We start from the raw sequence: 16,579 nt of genomic DNA, 5'->3' as shown, positions 1-16,579 counted from the left end.
GTTACGTTTGCGGTTTTCCAATCCGCTGGGACCTTTCCAGAATCTAGTGAATTCTGGAAGATTACAACCAATGCATCCACTATCTCTGTAGCCACTTCCTTTAAGACCCTCGGATGCAAGCCATCAGGTCCAGGGGACTTGTCAGCCTTTAGACCCATTTGTTTACCTAGTACTTTTTCTCTAGTGATAGTGATTGTTTTTAGTTCCTCCCTCCCCTTTGTCCCTTGATTTTCTACTATTATTGGTATGTTATTAGTGTCTTCTACTGTGAAGACAGATACAAAATATCTGTTCAATTCCTCTGCCATTTCCTTGTTTTCCATTATTATTTCCCCAGTCTCATTCTCTAAGGGACCAGTGTTTACTTTAGCTACCCTCTTCCTTTTTATTTACTTGTAGAAGCTTTTACTGTCAGTTTTTATATTTCTTGCTAGTTTACTCTCATAATTTATTTTCTCCCTCCTTACTAATCTTTTAGTCATCCTTTGCTGGTTTTTAAAGTTTTCCCAATCTTCGGGCTTACCAGTAACCTTTGCCACGTTATACGCTTTTTCTTTTAACCTGGTACCATCCTTGACTTCCTTAGTTAGCCATGGTTGGTTCACCCTTTTTGCTGAGTCTTTCCTCCTCACAGGGATATATTTTTGTTGCGAGTCATAAAATATCTTTTTAAATGTTTGCCACTGCTTATCCACCATCATACCATCATATAGCCCTCCAAGCCAATGCCCTACTGGGTAGGGTGGTACTGGCAAGTGGTAGGATGTTTACCATTGCCCTACGCTAGTGAACTGCACAGCTTATTAGTTAAACTCCAGCAATATCCCTGCACGCACTTGAAAGTCCATAAGCTTTAGATCTTGCTGACTCGTGCTCTCTGAACGAAACTCTGTCTGTGTGGATTTCTAAGTAACTTGGTTGTGGAGACTCTTAATCATGGTGACGAATTCTTACAGGTGTCAGATACTCAAATAACCTCAAAAAATACTGATACTGAGTTATTCATCACCTTGTAATATTTTAAATGCTATGCAGATTAGACACATTGTTATTACTTAATATGGTGTAATGTGAACGTATATGATTTTGCTTTACGGTACTTTGATTATAATCAACCAAACTGATTACTACCATAGTCCAACTTTTCACCTCTTAGTTATAGAACTTACAATTTGTATACTTGGCACACACAAGAACCAGCTGCTTCAAAGAATGGCTATATTTTTGTATAGACCATGTAAATTAACAAACAAATCCCTAAAATTCACGAACATCTCTCAGAAACATCATCAAAGAATATTTAATAATTCCCTGTAGCTGTTTTCTCAAAGTATTTCAGTGCTGTAGTGTGATATGTAATTGATCAGATTACATGGCCTAACTATAGCTATATTACATCTAAGTCACAAACCTAAGCACTTTCTTCATCTTGCTAAATTCTGGGAAGTAATGGAAACCATATTAAAATGATGTTGAAAGTTATATGGCCTAGATTTTTCTGCCAAAATCTGCCTGACTTTGAGTGGTACAGAAGAGTTCAGTAAAGGACAATGGGGCAGGGAAGCCCTTCCACTAAAACCCTGCCGCAAAAAAATAGCCATCACAATTTTCTTCTGATCGTCCCAACTGAGGCTGCATGTAAACAAAGGCAGGAGTTTAGCTGCCTTCTCCCTGGGGTTTCCCTATGTTTGCACCAAGTTTCCATCCCCTGGAAACACTGCTGCTCAAAGGTGGTAGTGTTGGAGCTGGTATGGTGTCCCAGAAGGAGGAAACCCAAAGATATCAGCCTTGGTTCAGTGGCAGTTCTCGTGCCTCTGCCTCAGAAGGTCATAGGTTCAAGCCACACTTTAGAGACTCAAGCATATAATCTAGCCTGACGCTTCAGTGATGTACTAAGGGATTGCTGCACGGTCGGAGGCGTCATATTTCAGATGAGATGTTAAACCGAAGCCACGTCTGATTTTTCAGACGGACATAAGCGATCCCATGGCAATGTTTGAAGAAGAGTAGGGGGGTTCTTCCAATGTCCCAGCCAACACTTCACTCAACCAACACCACTGAAACAGATTATCTACTCATTTATCTCATTGTTGTTTGTGCGACTTTGTTGTGTGCAGTCAATGGAGTACCATTTTATCTAGTGGTGGGATTCCACACAGGATGTGGATGATGCCATGTGGTATGAGTGCAGGTTTGAGCTCTCACTCGGTGGACAGCTGATACCAGGAGATCCTTAACGCGTGGCATGGTGAGCAGCACAACTTGTCATAAGATTTGTAAGTATTGTTACCATTTTCTTGAGCACAGCATAGACACAAACCATACCCCACTGAATGGTCCTTCATCAGTTGATGGTGAGGAGCTTTAGCTGCAGTTGCATTTCACTCTGCAATCCAATTGTGGAAGGCACCAAAGCCCAGCTTCCAGATAACGCCTTCCAGCAGCTGTTGTCCCAAATCTGAGTTTCCTCATCAGCTATACAATGGTCGTCTGCTCTGGCATCATAGCAGGACGTACCCACACCTTGCAAAGTGCCAGTAACCTTGGTAATAATTTTCCAAAATTCTCTGGACTCAGCAAAGGTCCCGGCAGATTGGAAAACTGCTAATGTAACACCCTTATTTAAAAAGGGTAGTAGGCAGAAGGCTGGAAATTATAGACCAGTTAGCCTAACATCTGTGGTGGGTAAAATTTTGGAGTCTATTATTAAGGAGACAGTAGCGGAACATTTGGATAAACATAATTTAATAGGACAAAGTCAGCATGGCTTTACGAAGGGGAAGTCATGTCTGACAAATTTGCTTGAGTTCTTTGAGGACATAACGTACAGGGTGGATAAAGGGGAACCAGTGGACGTAGTGTATTTGGACTTCCAGAAGGCATTCAACAAGGTGCCACATAAAAGATTATTGCTCAAGATAAAGAATCACTGGATTGGGGGTAATATTCTGGCATGGGTGGGGGGTTGGTTATCTAACAGGAAGCAGAGAGTTGGGATAAATGGTACATTCTCGGACTGGCAACCTGTAGCCAGTGGTGTTCCACAGGGGTCGGTGCTGGGTCCCCAACTCTTTACAATCTATATTAACGATTTGGAGGAGGGGACCGAGTGTGACATATCAAAGTTTGCAGATGATACAAAGATGGGAGGGAAAGTAGAGAGTGAGGAGGACATAAAAAACCTACAAGGGGATATAGACAGGCTGGGTGAGTGGGTGGAGATTTGGCAGATGCAATACAATATTGGAAAATGTGAGGTTATGCACTTTGGCAGGAAAAATCGGAGAGCAAGTTATTATCTTAATGGCGAGAAACTGGAAAGTACTGCAGTGCAAAGGGATCTGGGGGTCCTTGTGCAAGAAAATCAAAAAGTTAGTTTGCAGGTGCAGCAGGTGATCAAGAAGGCCAACTGAATGTTGGCTTTTATTGCTAGGGGGATAGAATATAAAAACAGGGAGGTATTGCTGCAGTTATATAAGGTATTGGTGAGACCGCACCTGGAATACTGCATACAGTTTTGGTGTCCATACTTAAGAAAAGACATACTTGCTCTCGAGGCAGTACAAAGAAGGTTCACTCGGTTCATCCCGGGGATGAGGGGGTGGACATATGAGGAGAGGTTGAGTAGATTGGGACTCTACTCATTGGAGTTCAGAAGAATGAGAGGCGATTTTATTGAAACATATAAGATTGTGAAGGGGCTTGATCGGGTGGATGCGGTAAGGATGTTCCAAGGATGGGTGAAACTAGAACGAGGGGGCATAATCTTAGAATAAGGGGCTGCTCTTTCAAAACTGAGATGAGGAGAAACTTCTTCACTCAGAGGGTAGTAGGTCTGTGGAATTTGCTGCCCCAGGAAGCTGTGGAAGCTACATCATTAAATAAATTTAAAACAGAAATAGACAGTTTCCTAGAAGTAAAGGGAATTAGGGGTTACGGGGAGCGGGCAGGAAATTGGACATGAATTTAGATTTGAGGTTAGGATCAGATCAGCCATGATCTTATTGAATGGCGGAGCAGGCTCGAGGGGCCGATTGGCCTACTCCTGCTCCTATTTCTTATGTTCTTATTGATGTTCTGGGTATACAAATCTGATGCCACGTTCCAGCTTACTCATCACCAACTGCTCATTGTAGGTCCTCTTGTGAGGGGCTTTGGCAAAGAGGCCTGACCATTGTGAGGCTGACTCACCCTCCAGCATACTCAACGACAGTTCAGTATTGGCCAGATTTCTCCTTTCCTGCAACCATTTCCCCCTTTTGCCACAATTTATAATCACAGTTTCGTCCTGCATATCACACGTGTAGAGGAATCAGTTATGCTGCACGCTTAAGATATGTACCATGAAGGAGAACTATTTGGATACATATACCACAAGCTTAATCTACACTGGGACTTTGTTGTCCTTGAAGAAAATTGAGAAAGATCCATGCACCCTTCTCCACACGTCCGTGGAGGCTAGTGTGCATGCTGAAGCCGGCATTCACTCGGACTCAGAAGGGCAGTTCTGAGGCAAGTCGGTGGGTTTCTTGAACTGTTCACCATTCTCTTCACACCTACAATAGATTTTAGGAATTTGGTATAAATACCATACATGCCTAACACTCTACCATTAGCTAGGCAATGTAGTGTGGAATTACTACGGTGAAGTACACCGGCTTTTACAACCCTCATGCAGGTGGGTCTACGACTCGTTGGGCAACTAAGTAATGCTCTCTCGAAACCCTGAAAGCACCCTCATGGATTTGTCGATCCATGCCGTAATTTTAGAGCCAAAAGGAGTTGATATTTTTTCTGTTAATCTGACATTTCAGACATTTTAATAAACGCAGCAGGGTAAGCAAGGTCCAAGCGCTCGCTTCTGTACAAAGGTTTCTGTACAGAAAATAGCCAGTGGCAATGAGTTTTTGAAAGAAAACTGCTGAAGCTGATTAAATCCATCAGAAATCAAGTGAATATTAAAGACACAGTACCAAAGGTAGATGTCAAAATAGCTTTAGTTTAAATTAAGATGGTTTTTCATTACACTTTTGTACAGGATACCTTGATAGCACATGTTAATTGTACTTGCTGATTTTTATCATGATTTTTACTAAAAAAAATCAGGATTTTACAAAGCTCATTATAGTATAACCAAAGTCCCTTTAAGTTGAAGAAAAGATTACAATTCCAGGAAAAATGATTGGATTAAATTCTACAATGTTTTTTTTATTCATTCTGTGGGATGTGGGCATCGCTGGCAAGGCCAGCATTTATTGCCCATCCCTAATTGCCCTTGAGAAGATGGTGGTGAGCCGCCGCCTTGAACCGCTGCAGTCCGTGTGGTGAAGGTTCTCCCACAGTGCTGTTAGGAAGGGAGTTCCAGGATTTTGACCCAGCGACGATGAAGGAACGGCGATATATTGCCAAGTCAGGATGGTGTGTGACTTGGAGGGGAGCGTGCAGGTGGTGGTGTTCCCGTGTGCCTGCTGCTCTTGACCTTCTAGATGGTAATGTCACACTATTGCTGTCATATTTTCTGCAATGATCATATAATGACGCTACTGGTCTGTAAAAACAATATTTACTAAAGTGACATCCATCTTTATTTGAGGATTAAATGGATATATTTTAGTTATGTAATATTTGAGGAAAAATACATTTTAATAGTTTATGCACTTGATAGGAATGTAAAGTAGATTTTACCTTAATTTTTGAAATTCATACGGATGTAAATAATTCTCTCTTTGAACAGTAAAAACAGAAGTTATCCAATGAGGAATATTTTTCCCTCCTTTGCTGTGCGTGTGGCAAATTGTACCATTGCTATGCTGTTATTCATGGTCATTTTTTTGTTTATGATGTGCTTGGAAATAAAGAGGCAGGGCAAATCCTACTGAATTATATGATTCTACATTATGCGATTTGTCAAGCCCAAGTACAGTAAAATAAAATAATGCTGGCAGTACATTGCTGAAGTTTACTTTTGTTTTTTAATATAGAACTGCGCACGCGAGGGCCAAAGCTGAAGCAGCAGATGGGGCCGCACAAGCCGCACGCCAGGAATCGGACATTGCAAGGGGAGTTGCCAGGGAGCTTTCACCAACTTTCTGCCAGCCAGGTAAACCTCCACGTCTAAACACCCAGAAAAACAATGAAGCAAATATGAACATACGAATTAAGAGCAGGAGTAGGCCATTCGGCCCCTCGAGCCTGCTCTGCCATTTGATAAGATTATGGCTGATATGATTGTGACCTCAACCCCACTTCCCGTCTACCTACTATAAATTTTGACTCCCTTGTTAATCAGGAATCTATCTAACTCAGCCTTAAAAATATTCAATGACCCTGCCTCCACCGCTCTCTGGGGAAAGGAGTTCCACAGACTCACTACCCTCTGAGAAAAAATTTCCCTCATCTCCGTCTTAAACGGGAGACCCCTTATTTTTAAACTGTGGCCCCCAGTTCTAGTCTCTCCCACCAGGGGAAACATCCTCTCAGCATCTACCCCTTCAAGTTCCCTCAGGATCTTGTATGTTTCAATAAGGTCACCTCTCATTCTTCTAAACTCCAATGTATACAGGCCCAACTTGTCCAACCTTTCCTCATAAGATAACCCCTTCATCCCAGGAATCAGTCGAGTGAACGTTCTCTGAATCGCCTCTAAAGCAATTTCTTAAATAAGGAGACCAAAACTGCACACAGTATTCTAGATGCGGTCTCACCGATGCTCTACTTTTATATTCCATTCCCCTTGCAATAAATGACAATATTCCATTTGCCTTCCTAATCACTTGCTGTACCTGCATAATAACTTTTTGTGATTCATGTACTAGGACACCCAGATCCCTCTGTAACTCAGAGTTCTCCAATCTCCCTCCATTTAAATAATATACTGCTTTTCTATTCCTCCTGCCATAGTGAACAAGTTCACATTTTCCCACACTACACTCCATCTGCCAAATTTTTTTTTTAAATTTATGCTTTCTCAAAAATAGAAATTTGGTACTTAGAACTTAAGAGATCTTTCCTTTGACGTGAAAGCAGTTCACGTGAATCAAACTTGCAATGATATGATGAACAGATTTATTGCTATATCTTGGGTGGAATTTCTTAAATAAAGGTCATAAGTCTAATTATGTCATTTTTTAGTAAATCTCAAATACTTCACTAAATTCAATTTTCAAATCCTCTCATGTCTGCAGCATTACAATCATAACTGACTGAGGTAAATCTGGGTAATTGTTACATTAATAGCAGAAATTACAAGGCAGTAGTCTGAGTTCACATGTGATGAATCATGACAGCAGTTTATAACTAAACATTTAAATTAGGTAACAGCATTTAAAGCCCCACATACAGTGTCAGTTTTATGTTGGGGAAAATGTTTTCTTTTCTGGTCAGTTGCTTTTGGTAATGTGTAATTGCCCATGTGAACCCTGTCTCAGGTGTGCAAACATCCACATGACGATCTCACAGAAATCCAGTAATTAGCAGGAAATATGTAAGTAATTATGGTAAACTCTGTATCCACTATATGTTACAAACTGTCAGTATGCTTTCACATTGTCACAAGGCACCATGTCCTTTTATGACAGCATTATGCATCAGACACAAGAGTACACTAGCAGCCAAAAAAGAATAAACCAGCAAACTAAACTATACATGGTATACAAGAAACACCAAGTGAGTGTCAAGTCTAACCTAATTCTAGTTTTCAGATAATGGTTATAAATGTAGTATTGCTATTATGGTTTATGAAATCCTCTGAACCCTTTGATTAGATAACAAACTTTCAACTCATTTCTAGGCATGCATTATATAATCAAAAAACATCATTTTCTATGTACTTCACTGACCTATTATAAGTGTCCCCTCTTCTGTTCATAGTTTTCTTCTTGCTCCTAAACTGATGAGCTTCTGGTTTTTGGATCTTCTCTCACCAGCTTTTCTTGCTGAATTTTCTACCTAAAGCTGGCTCAGGTTTTATATTCCTTCCTTTCCTTAGTATTGCATATATTGACTTAGATTTGCTGGAGACCTTTTGTACATTCTTGAACGCCATTAAGCTATTACACATGCAGTCCTCTGAAGATGACACATATGCTGATAATGTGTATACAAGGAGGGGCAGTTATTAGCCTTAGAATTTCTGGCAGAAGTTCAAGGAGAAAAAGCAAAGCTTCCGAACTTCACACTTGAGGATTCTTCACCCTATGGCTGCTGCGATCCACTATATGAAATTAGCTGTAAAAACTTTTGTATTTTTATAGTAACTTGATTATTTTCATGTAGAGCATGCACCATTTTACATTGGAAAGTGGGCCCAAACCCAGGTGTCTGATAGTACATATTACATGCAAACATTTTTAAAGAGACAGAGGAAGAGTGCACTATTATGTGTGAAAATTTATGGTAGTCCGTTCAAAGAACTTTTTCCCCCAATTTATTTCTATTGTGTCTCCTCTCCTGAAGGTGTTGACTAATGCGGGGGTATGTTCCACAGGCACCTGAAATGCCTCCAGTATCTCACCCAAGTGACCATTCTTCATGTGTGAACCTAGATACTGAGGGATCAATTTTAACTTGGGGACAGGAATCAGGGGTACAGGTGCCAAAGCGGGTAATGATCCATCTGGCTACCCGAAATGTGAGGCCCGGAAGATTTTAACAATTGAATTCCCCAAAACTGACACCCGCTTGAAGACGTTGGGAATGACAGCAACGGGCAAGAGTGGAAAGCATGGAGGGTCAGGCTGCCGCCGGAGGTCCACGAAAATGGTCCCCGGCAAGGTAAGTGAGGAAGGAGGGGGATTGGGAAGGATCTCAGTTGGGAGTGGGGGGGGGGGGGGGGGGGGGGAGGGTGGGGGATGAAGGCCCAACACATTTTTGCAGGGCCCGGAGAAGCACTCCTGCTCCTCCTGGCCCGCAAGGATTCCATATGAAAATTATTTTTTTTAAACGTACCTTGGTCTCTTCTGGCCACTCCGTGGACTTCCCCATGGTTGAGAAGTTGGAGTTGACCCCGTGCGGGTCTTCCGAATGCGGAAGTTAAAATGCTGTTGTGACAACGTTGACATAATCGGGCCACGACTTTAAGATTTAAATTAGGCCCCTGCCTGCAGCGGGAGCCTTGGCTACTTCAACGTTGAAGATAAAATGGTGCCGGGCAGGAACACTGCGACCTCAGGCCGGTAAGTACACTCAGATGACTTTAGCCCCTCCCATGCACCATTCACACTTGGGGGGGTTAAAATCAACTCGAGTTTCAGCAAGCTGCTCAACTGCAAGGGCATTGAAACCAAGTCCTTGCTCATTTGTTAGCAGTGGTCACTTGATAGTGATCGGGAACTGAAGCAATGGCTTTCCCAGCCCCCCACCCCCCTTCTTAGCCTGGAACTAATTTTAGTACTCCACCATCGCCTCACCAAGATTGACTAACTCAGTACAGATTCGGAATTGAACCTGAGACTTCCCTGGTCTCCAGTGCTCAATATCACAGCATGTAGCATATTTATCCATTCAGAAAAAAGCTTCACAAAGTACAAAATAGGCAGCAATTACCATTAGGGGACCTTATGCTTCAGTGGGTTAGACACTGGCTTTTCAAATCTGGGGCCTGGGTTGAAATCCAGCCCAGTTTCTTTCTCCTTTTGTAAGGATCCTTATCTAAAATGAGTTTGGGCAGTTTCAATCCATTTCCTGTTGGGCATAAGCCCATTGCACAAAACGACCTCTAATTTAGCATTCAGATTCTGGGCCATTATGGGAAATGGAAAAATGTCACACTGATGCAGTAGGGAGTGTTCTTCTGAGCTTTGTGACTGTCGCCCATTGTTGGGGCAGAGTAGAGGGGGAGTTTTAGTCTGCATTCAACTTTACTATCTACCTGACCAGGATGTATTTGATAAGACAAGAAGGCCTGAGCAAATGTGCGCCTGAAATTGAAAGTCTTACACGCTGACATCCCGCACCTTGATCAGCACAAAATTCACATGCAGCTCTATAAATGACATAAAATTATAGTTTCAATAGGAACGTAAATGTTTAGGGATGGGGAAAAATTGCAAAAATAATGGTAATTTTAATCTAACTCACCGAGCAGGAAACCGATGGGATCAGGTGCAACGTTGGCTTTACACGCTGCCAAATATTACTCTCCATTGACTTCGATGGAGAGTAAAATCGGGCAGGTTGTAAAACCAGCATTGCACCTGATCTTGTAAGTTTCCTGACAGGCAAGTTAGATTAAAATTGCCCCCTATGAATCTGTAGACTGGAAGTGAGATGTCGTGAAAGAAGGATTCACAGAAGTAACATAGAAATGAGGCGCAAAGTATGATCAAAGTAAATGTAAGATTTTTTACGGGCAATTAAAGGGCAAACAGTACCTTTCTATGCTTCAAGTTCTTTAATATGTTATCCACCAGTTCAGCCAAAGCCTCCTTAGATTCTGAGATATAATACAGTTAATTATCACACTCAATAAGTAAACATCTGATCAGTGTATTTAACTAATGCTTTTTCTTTTCTTATTTACTGTTACAGCTAGGTAGAATGTTCAAAGTAAGTGCTGCACAGACCTAGTCCCTCTCTTCATGTTTGAAATGGGATTTACTTCTATTTGTAGATTCTTGTCTCTCCCATATTAGTGTAATTATGATTTTATAATGCAGTCTTTAATCTACACAACAACATGCACCATTGCTTCAAAGAATATTGAAAAAGTGTGTAAGGGGTAATTCTGTGAGGCTCTGCTCCTGGTGTGGAGCCTCACTGGAGGGGAATTCAGTTCAGAGACAGGGCTGGAACACTGTAAGACTGTTTCTGCAACCTGTATTCCAATTTAGTAGGACTTCATACCAGAAACAAAGTCTTTCAAAATTGCCTCATAAAATAATAAAATTATAGAATTAGCATAGATGACACTGCTTATGAACATTAACAGTGAGGTACAGTTCCTCCTAAATCAGAGGTGGGGTCTTAATTGTGCCATTTGACCCCGATTTGCATATATGAATGAGGCCACCACTTGTTTTCAGTGGGAGATCTGGTCACCAAAATCAAAGTTGCCTCTACCTGAAAATCAGAACGGGTGGACAAGCAGTGGTCAAGTCAGCTGGTCAATCTATTGCCAGCAGCCATTTACAATGGAATTTAATATGTATTTTAGAACAGGTGTAATTCTGACATAGCTGACTTCCAATCCAAATTCCCCTAATGTCCCCCACAACAGAACCACCTTTGCAACAAAACAAAAATCAGAATTTCAAGCCCATTTTCCTGGGGCACCAATATGTTGTACTTCCATTGCACCAAGCGGCATCTAATATAAGTCTGAGCAGCAAAAGGATGCTAATTTTTTTTGTAGTAGCATTTATTCTGGGGGTTTTTTTCGTGCATGTGTAGCTAGAAACAAGGCTGGCCATTCCAGTCACTCTCGTGTAACTCGTTTCTAGAATGGTCCCAGTGGATTGGAAGGTAGCAAATGTTACCGCGCTGGAAAGTACTGCAGTACAAAGGGACCTGGGGGTCCTAGTGCAAGAAAATCAAAAAGTTAGTATGCAGGTGCAGCAGGTGATCAAGAAGGCCAACGGAATGTTGGCTTTTATTGCTAGGGGGATAGAATATAAAAACAAGGAGGTATTGCTGCAGTTATATAAGGTATTGGTGAGACCGCACCTGGAATACTGCATACAGTTTTGGTCTCCATACTAAAGAAAAGACATACTTGCTCTCGAGGCAGTACAAAGAAGGTTCACTCAGTTAATCCCGGGGATGAGGGGGCGGACATATGAGGAGAGGTTGAGTAGATTGGGACTCTACTCATTGGAGTTCAGAAGAATGAGAGGCGATCTTATTGAAACATACAAGATTGTGACGGGGCTTGATCGGGTGGATGCGGTAAGGATGTTCCCAAGGATGGGTGAAACTAGAACTAGGGGGCATAATCTTAGAATAAGGGGCTGCTCTTTCAAAACTGAGATGAGGAGAAACTTCTTCACTCAGAGGGTAGTAGGTCTGTGGAATTTGCTGCCCCAGGAAGCTGTGGAAGCTACATCATTAAATAAATTTAAAACAGAAATAGACAGTTTCCTAGAAGTAAAGGGAATTAGGGGTTATGGGGAGCGGGCAGGAAATTGGACATGAATTTAGATTTGAGGTTAGGATCAGATCAGCCATGATCTTATTGAATGGCGGAGCAGGCTCGAGGGGCCGATTAGCCTACTCCTGCTCCTATTTCTTACGTTCTTATTCAAGAAAGGAGGGAGAGAGAAAACTGGGAACTACAGGCCAGTTAGCCTGACCCTGGAATCCATTATTAAGGAAATGGTAACAGGGCACTTAGGACATCATAATATGAATAGGCAGAGTCGACATAGTTTTATGAAGGGGAAATCATGTTTGACAAATTTATTAGAATTTTTTGAGGATGTAACAAGCAGAATAGATAAGGGAATCAGTGGATGTAGTATGTTTGGATTTTCAAAAGGCATTCGATAAGGTGCCACATAAAAGGTTGTTACACAAGATAAGGGCTCATGGGGTTGGGGGTAATATATTAGCATGGATTGAGGATTGATTAAAGGACAGAAAACAGAGAGTAGGAATAAACGGGCCATTCTCAGGTTGGCAGGCTGTAACTAGTGGGGTACCGCAGGGATCGATGCTTGGGCCTCAGCTATTTACAATCTATATTGACTTAGATGAAGGGACCGAGTGTAATGTGTCCAAGTTTGCTGACGATACAAAGCTAGGTGGGAAAGTAAGCTGTGAGGAGGACACAGAGTCTGCAAAGGGATATAGACAGGTTAAGTGCGTGGGCAAGAAGGTGGCAGATGAAGTATAATGTGGGGAAATGTGAAGTCATTCACTTTAGTAGGAAGAATAGAAATACAGAATATTTTTTAAATGGTGAGAAACTATTAGATGTTGGTGTTGAGAGAGACTTGGGTGTCCTTGTACAAGAAACACAAAAGGTTAGTATGCAGGTACAGCAAGCAATTAGGAAGACAAATGACATGTTGGCCTTTATTGCAAGGAGGTTGGAAAACAAGAGTAAGGAAGTCTTACTACAATTGTACAGGGCATTGGTGAGACCTCACCTGGAGTACGGCGTACAGTTTTGGTCACCTTATCTAAGGAAGGATATACTTGCCTTAGAGGCGGTGCAACGAAGGTTCACTAGATTAATTCCTGGGATGAGATGGTTGTCCTGTGACGAGAGGTTGAGTAGAATTGGCCTATACTCTCTGGAGTTTAGAAGAATGAGAGGTGATCTCATTGAAACATGTAAGATTCTGTGGGGGCTTGACAGGGTAGATGCTGAGAGGTTGTTTCCCCTGGCTAGAGAGTCTAGAACTAGGGGACATAGTCACAGGATAAGGGGTCGGACATTCAAGACTGAGATGAGGAGAAATTTCTTCATGCAGAGGGTTGTGAATCTTTGGAATTCTCTACCGCAGAGCGCTGTGGATGCTGAGTCTTTGAATGTATTCAAGGCTGAGATGGATAGATTTTTGGACTTTAGGGAAATCATGGATATGGGGATTGGGCGGGAAAGTGAAGTTGAGGTCGAAGATCAGCCATGATCTGATTGAATGGCAGAGCAGGCTCAAGGGGCCGTATGCCCTACTCCTGCTCCTATTTCTTATGTTCTTATGTAGTTCCATTAACAGAGGCCTGGGAGTGGAGAGTGGATGGTGCAGGGAAACTGAGTAAGAAAATTGGGGAGAAGGAAAGAAGTAAAATATCAGCATCATTCTTGCTTTCTTTTGCAACAGATATATCATAAAGGATAGAGGTCACCCTCAACAGGTATTTCGCAGTTGCCCTTTATCTATTTTGTTTATGTTGCAAGAGTGTAGACATTTTTTAATCTAATATTTTGACTTTTTTTTTATTCGTTCACGGGATGTGGGCGTCGCTGGCGAGGCCAGCATTTATTGCCCATCCCTAATTGCCTTCGAGAAGGTGGTGGTGAGCCGCCTTCTTGAACCGCTGCAGTCCGTGTGGTGAAGGTTCTCCCACAGTGCTGTTAGGAAGGGAGTTCCAGGATTTTGACCCAGCGACAATGAAGGAACGGCGATATATTTCCAAGTCGGGATGGTGTGTGACTTGGAGGGGAACGTGCAGGTGGTGTTGTTCCCATGCGCCTGCTGCTCTTGTCCTTCTAGGTGGTAGAGGTCGCGGGTTTGGGAGGTGCTGTCGAAGAAGCCTTGGCGAGTTGCTGCAGTGCATCCTGTGGATCGTGCACACTGAAGCCACAGTGCGCCGGTGATGAAGGGAGTGAATGTTTAGGGTGGTGGATGGGGTGCCAATCAATTTGAGCAATTGTAAGCAAAAGAAAGTCATTTTCATCCTCACTAGTGAAATGTTTGTTAAATATCATTGCAAAAAAAAAATGTTAGATGTTACCAGCGTAATTTGGTTACAGAGGGGATGCTTGTTAGGAACATAGGCATCAAGTTGGGGAAGCAACTGCTCCTCGGTGTTAATACCGAGGTTACAATGCTGACTGAGCTGACTTCTTTGTTTAGCAGTGGTTCAACTCATTGCTGGAACTTGCCAGAAGCAGGCTGTTTGTCTGCATTTGCTGATGATTAAATCGAAGATTTGAACTTCTCATGGTGCCGGAAGTAACAGCGTGTGATAGGGTAGTTCCCTAGAATGTGGAAAATTGTTTTATTTCGAAAAAAAGAACTTGCATTCATGTAACACTCTATTCACAGCTCAAAAATGTTCCTAAGTACTTCAGATAGAATGAATTATATTGTGCACTACCTATTGTTATGAGAGTAAATGCAATAGCCATTTTGTGTACAGTATGGTCCCACAAACAGCAATGAGATGAATGACCAGTTAATCTTTTTTTCTGTTTTTATTGATTGAGAGGTAATTATTGGCCAGGACTCCCTGATGTTCTTTGAATAATGCCATGGGATCTTTAACATTCACCTGAAGCATCAGAACAGGCAGACGGTGCCTCAGTTTAATATTTCATTTGAAAATGGATTTAACTGACAGTGTGAGCCCCACAGATATGGGAGCCACCTTGAAACTGTCTTCCTTTACCTACCACTCTGAATCTACTTAATCTTATTTGCCCTTTTGTGTTTAAAGAAACCCCTCCGCTTTAGATTCTCCCTGCAGTATTCGACTGAGTATGGCACCAAGAAGCCCTAGCAAACTGAGGTCAATGGAGTCAAAGTGAAAGCTCTTCAATGGCGGGAGTCATACCTGACACTCAGCACTCAGGAAGGTGATTGTGGTTGTCGGAGGCCGTTCTTCGAAGCCCCAGGACATCGCGGCCAGAGCTCCTCAGGGAACCATCGCAGCTGTTTCATCAATGACCTTCCATCTGTCATAAGGTTCGGACTGGGCTGTTCATTGATAATTCTATTGGGTTCAGTTCTATTCACATCTCTTCTGACAATGAAGCGGTCCATGCCAGCCTGCAGCAAGAGCTGGACAATATCCAGGCTTTGGTTGATATGTGGCGGGTAATATTTGCAGCACAAGGCAATGACCATCTCCAACAAGAAAAAGCCCAACAACCCTGACCATCAACTGCATCATCAGCACCATTAACATTTTGGGTGTCACCAGTGACCAGAAGCTTAACTGGAGCAGCCATAACAACACGAGGGCTACAAGAGCAGAGCAGAGATTTGTTATTCTGAGTGGCTCATGTCCTGACCTGTCAAAGCTCTGCACTATCTACAAGGCTCAAGTCAGGAATGTAATAGAATACTCACCACTCTTCTGGATGGGTGCATCTGCAACAACACTGAATAAACGCAACTCAGCACAATGCCCTGCCTCTGGACTCAATATCTACCCCCTGCATCACTGGCACACTGTGGCTGCATTATGTAGGATCTACAGCATGCAACACAGCATGGTTACCTCAACAGTATCTCCCATCTCTACAACCTCTATCATCGAGAAGGACAAGATCAGCAATGTCATGCGAGTAACGTCACCTCCAAGTTTTTCTCTGAATCACACAACATCCCAACTTGGATAAATATCACTGTTCCTTCACCGTCAATATCCTGGAATTCCCCACCTAACACCATCGTGGGAGCACCATTACCACGAGGATAGCAACAGGCCAAAAAGGCCATCTTCTCAGGGCAAGCAGGGGATGTACAATAAATGCAGCCTCCCGAGTGTCATCCACATCCCACGGACACCTTTTGAAAACAAAGCTGACAAATTCATCAAGGTGCCCACTGAGCAAAGCAAAACGGTCAGATTCAGGGCAGGCTCCTCACCGAAACTTGCATGATGGTGACATATCAAGGGGTAAATAAAACTAAATATTTTCAGAGCGGTAGATGGAGAAACATAGGCCCCGATATTTACAGGGAGGCAGGGAATATTTTTACTCCGTTTCCCACCCAGCAGCCGGCCAGATTGAGAGGCTGGCCACTACCAGGCGAGAAAGCGTGCGGTACAAGGCTGATCACCGGGAAGGTCGGCAGATCGCTGTAGGTTTGTTTGAGGGGTCGGGCAAGAAGCACTCCTGCTCCACCTGGCCCACAAGCATTGCTGGAAAAGCACTTACCTGCTGGATCTGGCACCTCCCGCCTCC

The 16,579-nt window shown here is 42.6% G+C and overlaps 1 protein-coding gene across 3 annotated transcripts in view; it reads left to right on the top strand.

Moving 5' to 3' along the window:
- Positions 1–16,579, top strand: part of jph1b (junctophilin 1b) — a 119,917-nt gene that overhangs the window by 57,272 nt on the left and 46,066 nt on the right. For all 3 annotated transcript variants that reach the window (XM_067980478.1, XM_067980477.1, XM_067980482.1), the window contains exon 3: positions 5,982–6,100. In XM_067980478.1, the coding sequence (XP_067836579.1) occupies positions 5,982–6,100 (119 nt within the window). The remainder of the gene's footprint in view (positions 1–5,981; positions 6,101–16,579) is intronic.

This window comes from Heptranchias perlo, chromosome 3 (assembly GCF_035084215.1).
Source record: "Heptranchias perlo isolate sHepPer1 chromosome 3, sHepPer1.hap1, whole genome shotgun sequence".
NCBI classification, from domain to species: Eukaryota; Metazoa; Chordata; class Chondrichthyes; order Hexanchiformes; family Hexanchidae; genus Heptranchias; species Heptranchias perlo.
Note: the sequence above shows the minus strand (reverse complement) of the source record. Positions and strands in the feature narration are given on the sequence as shown.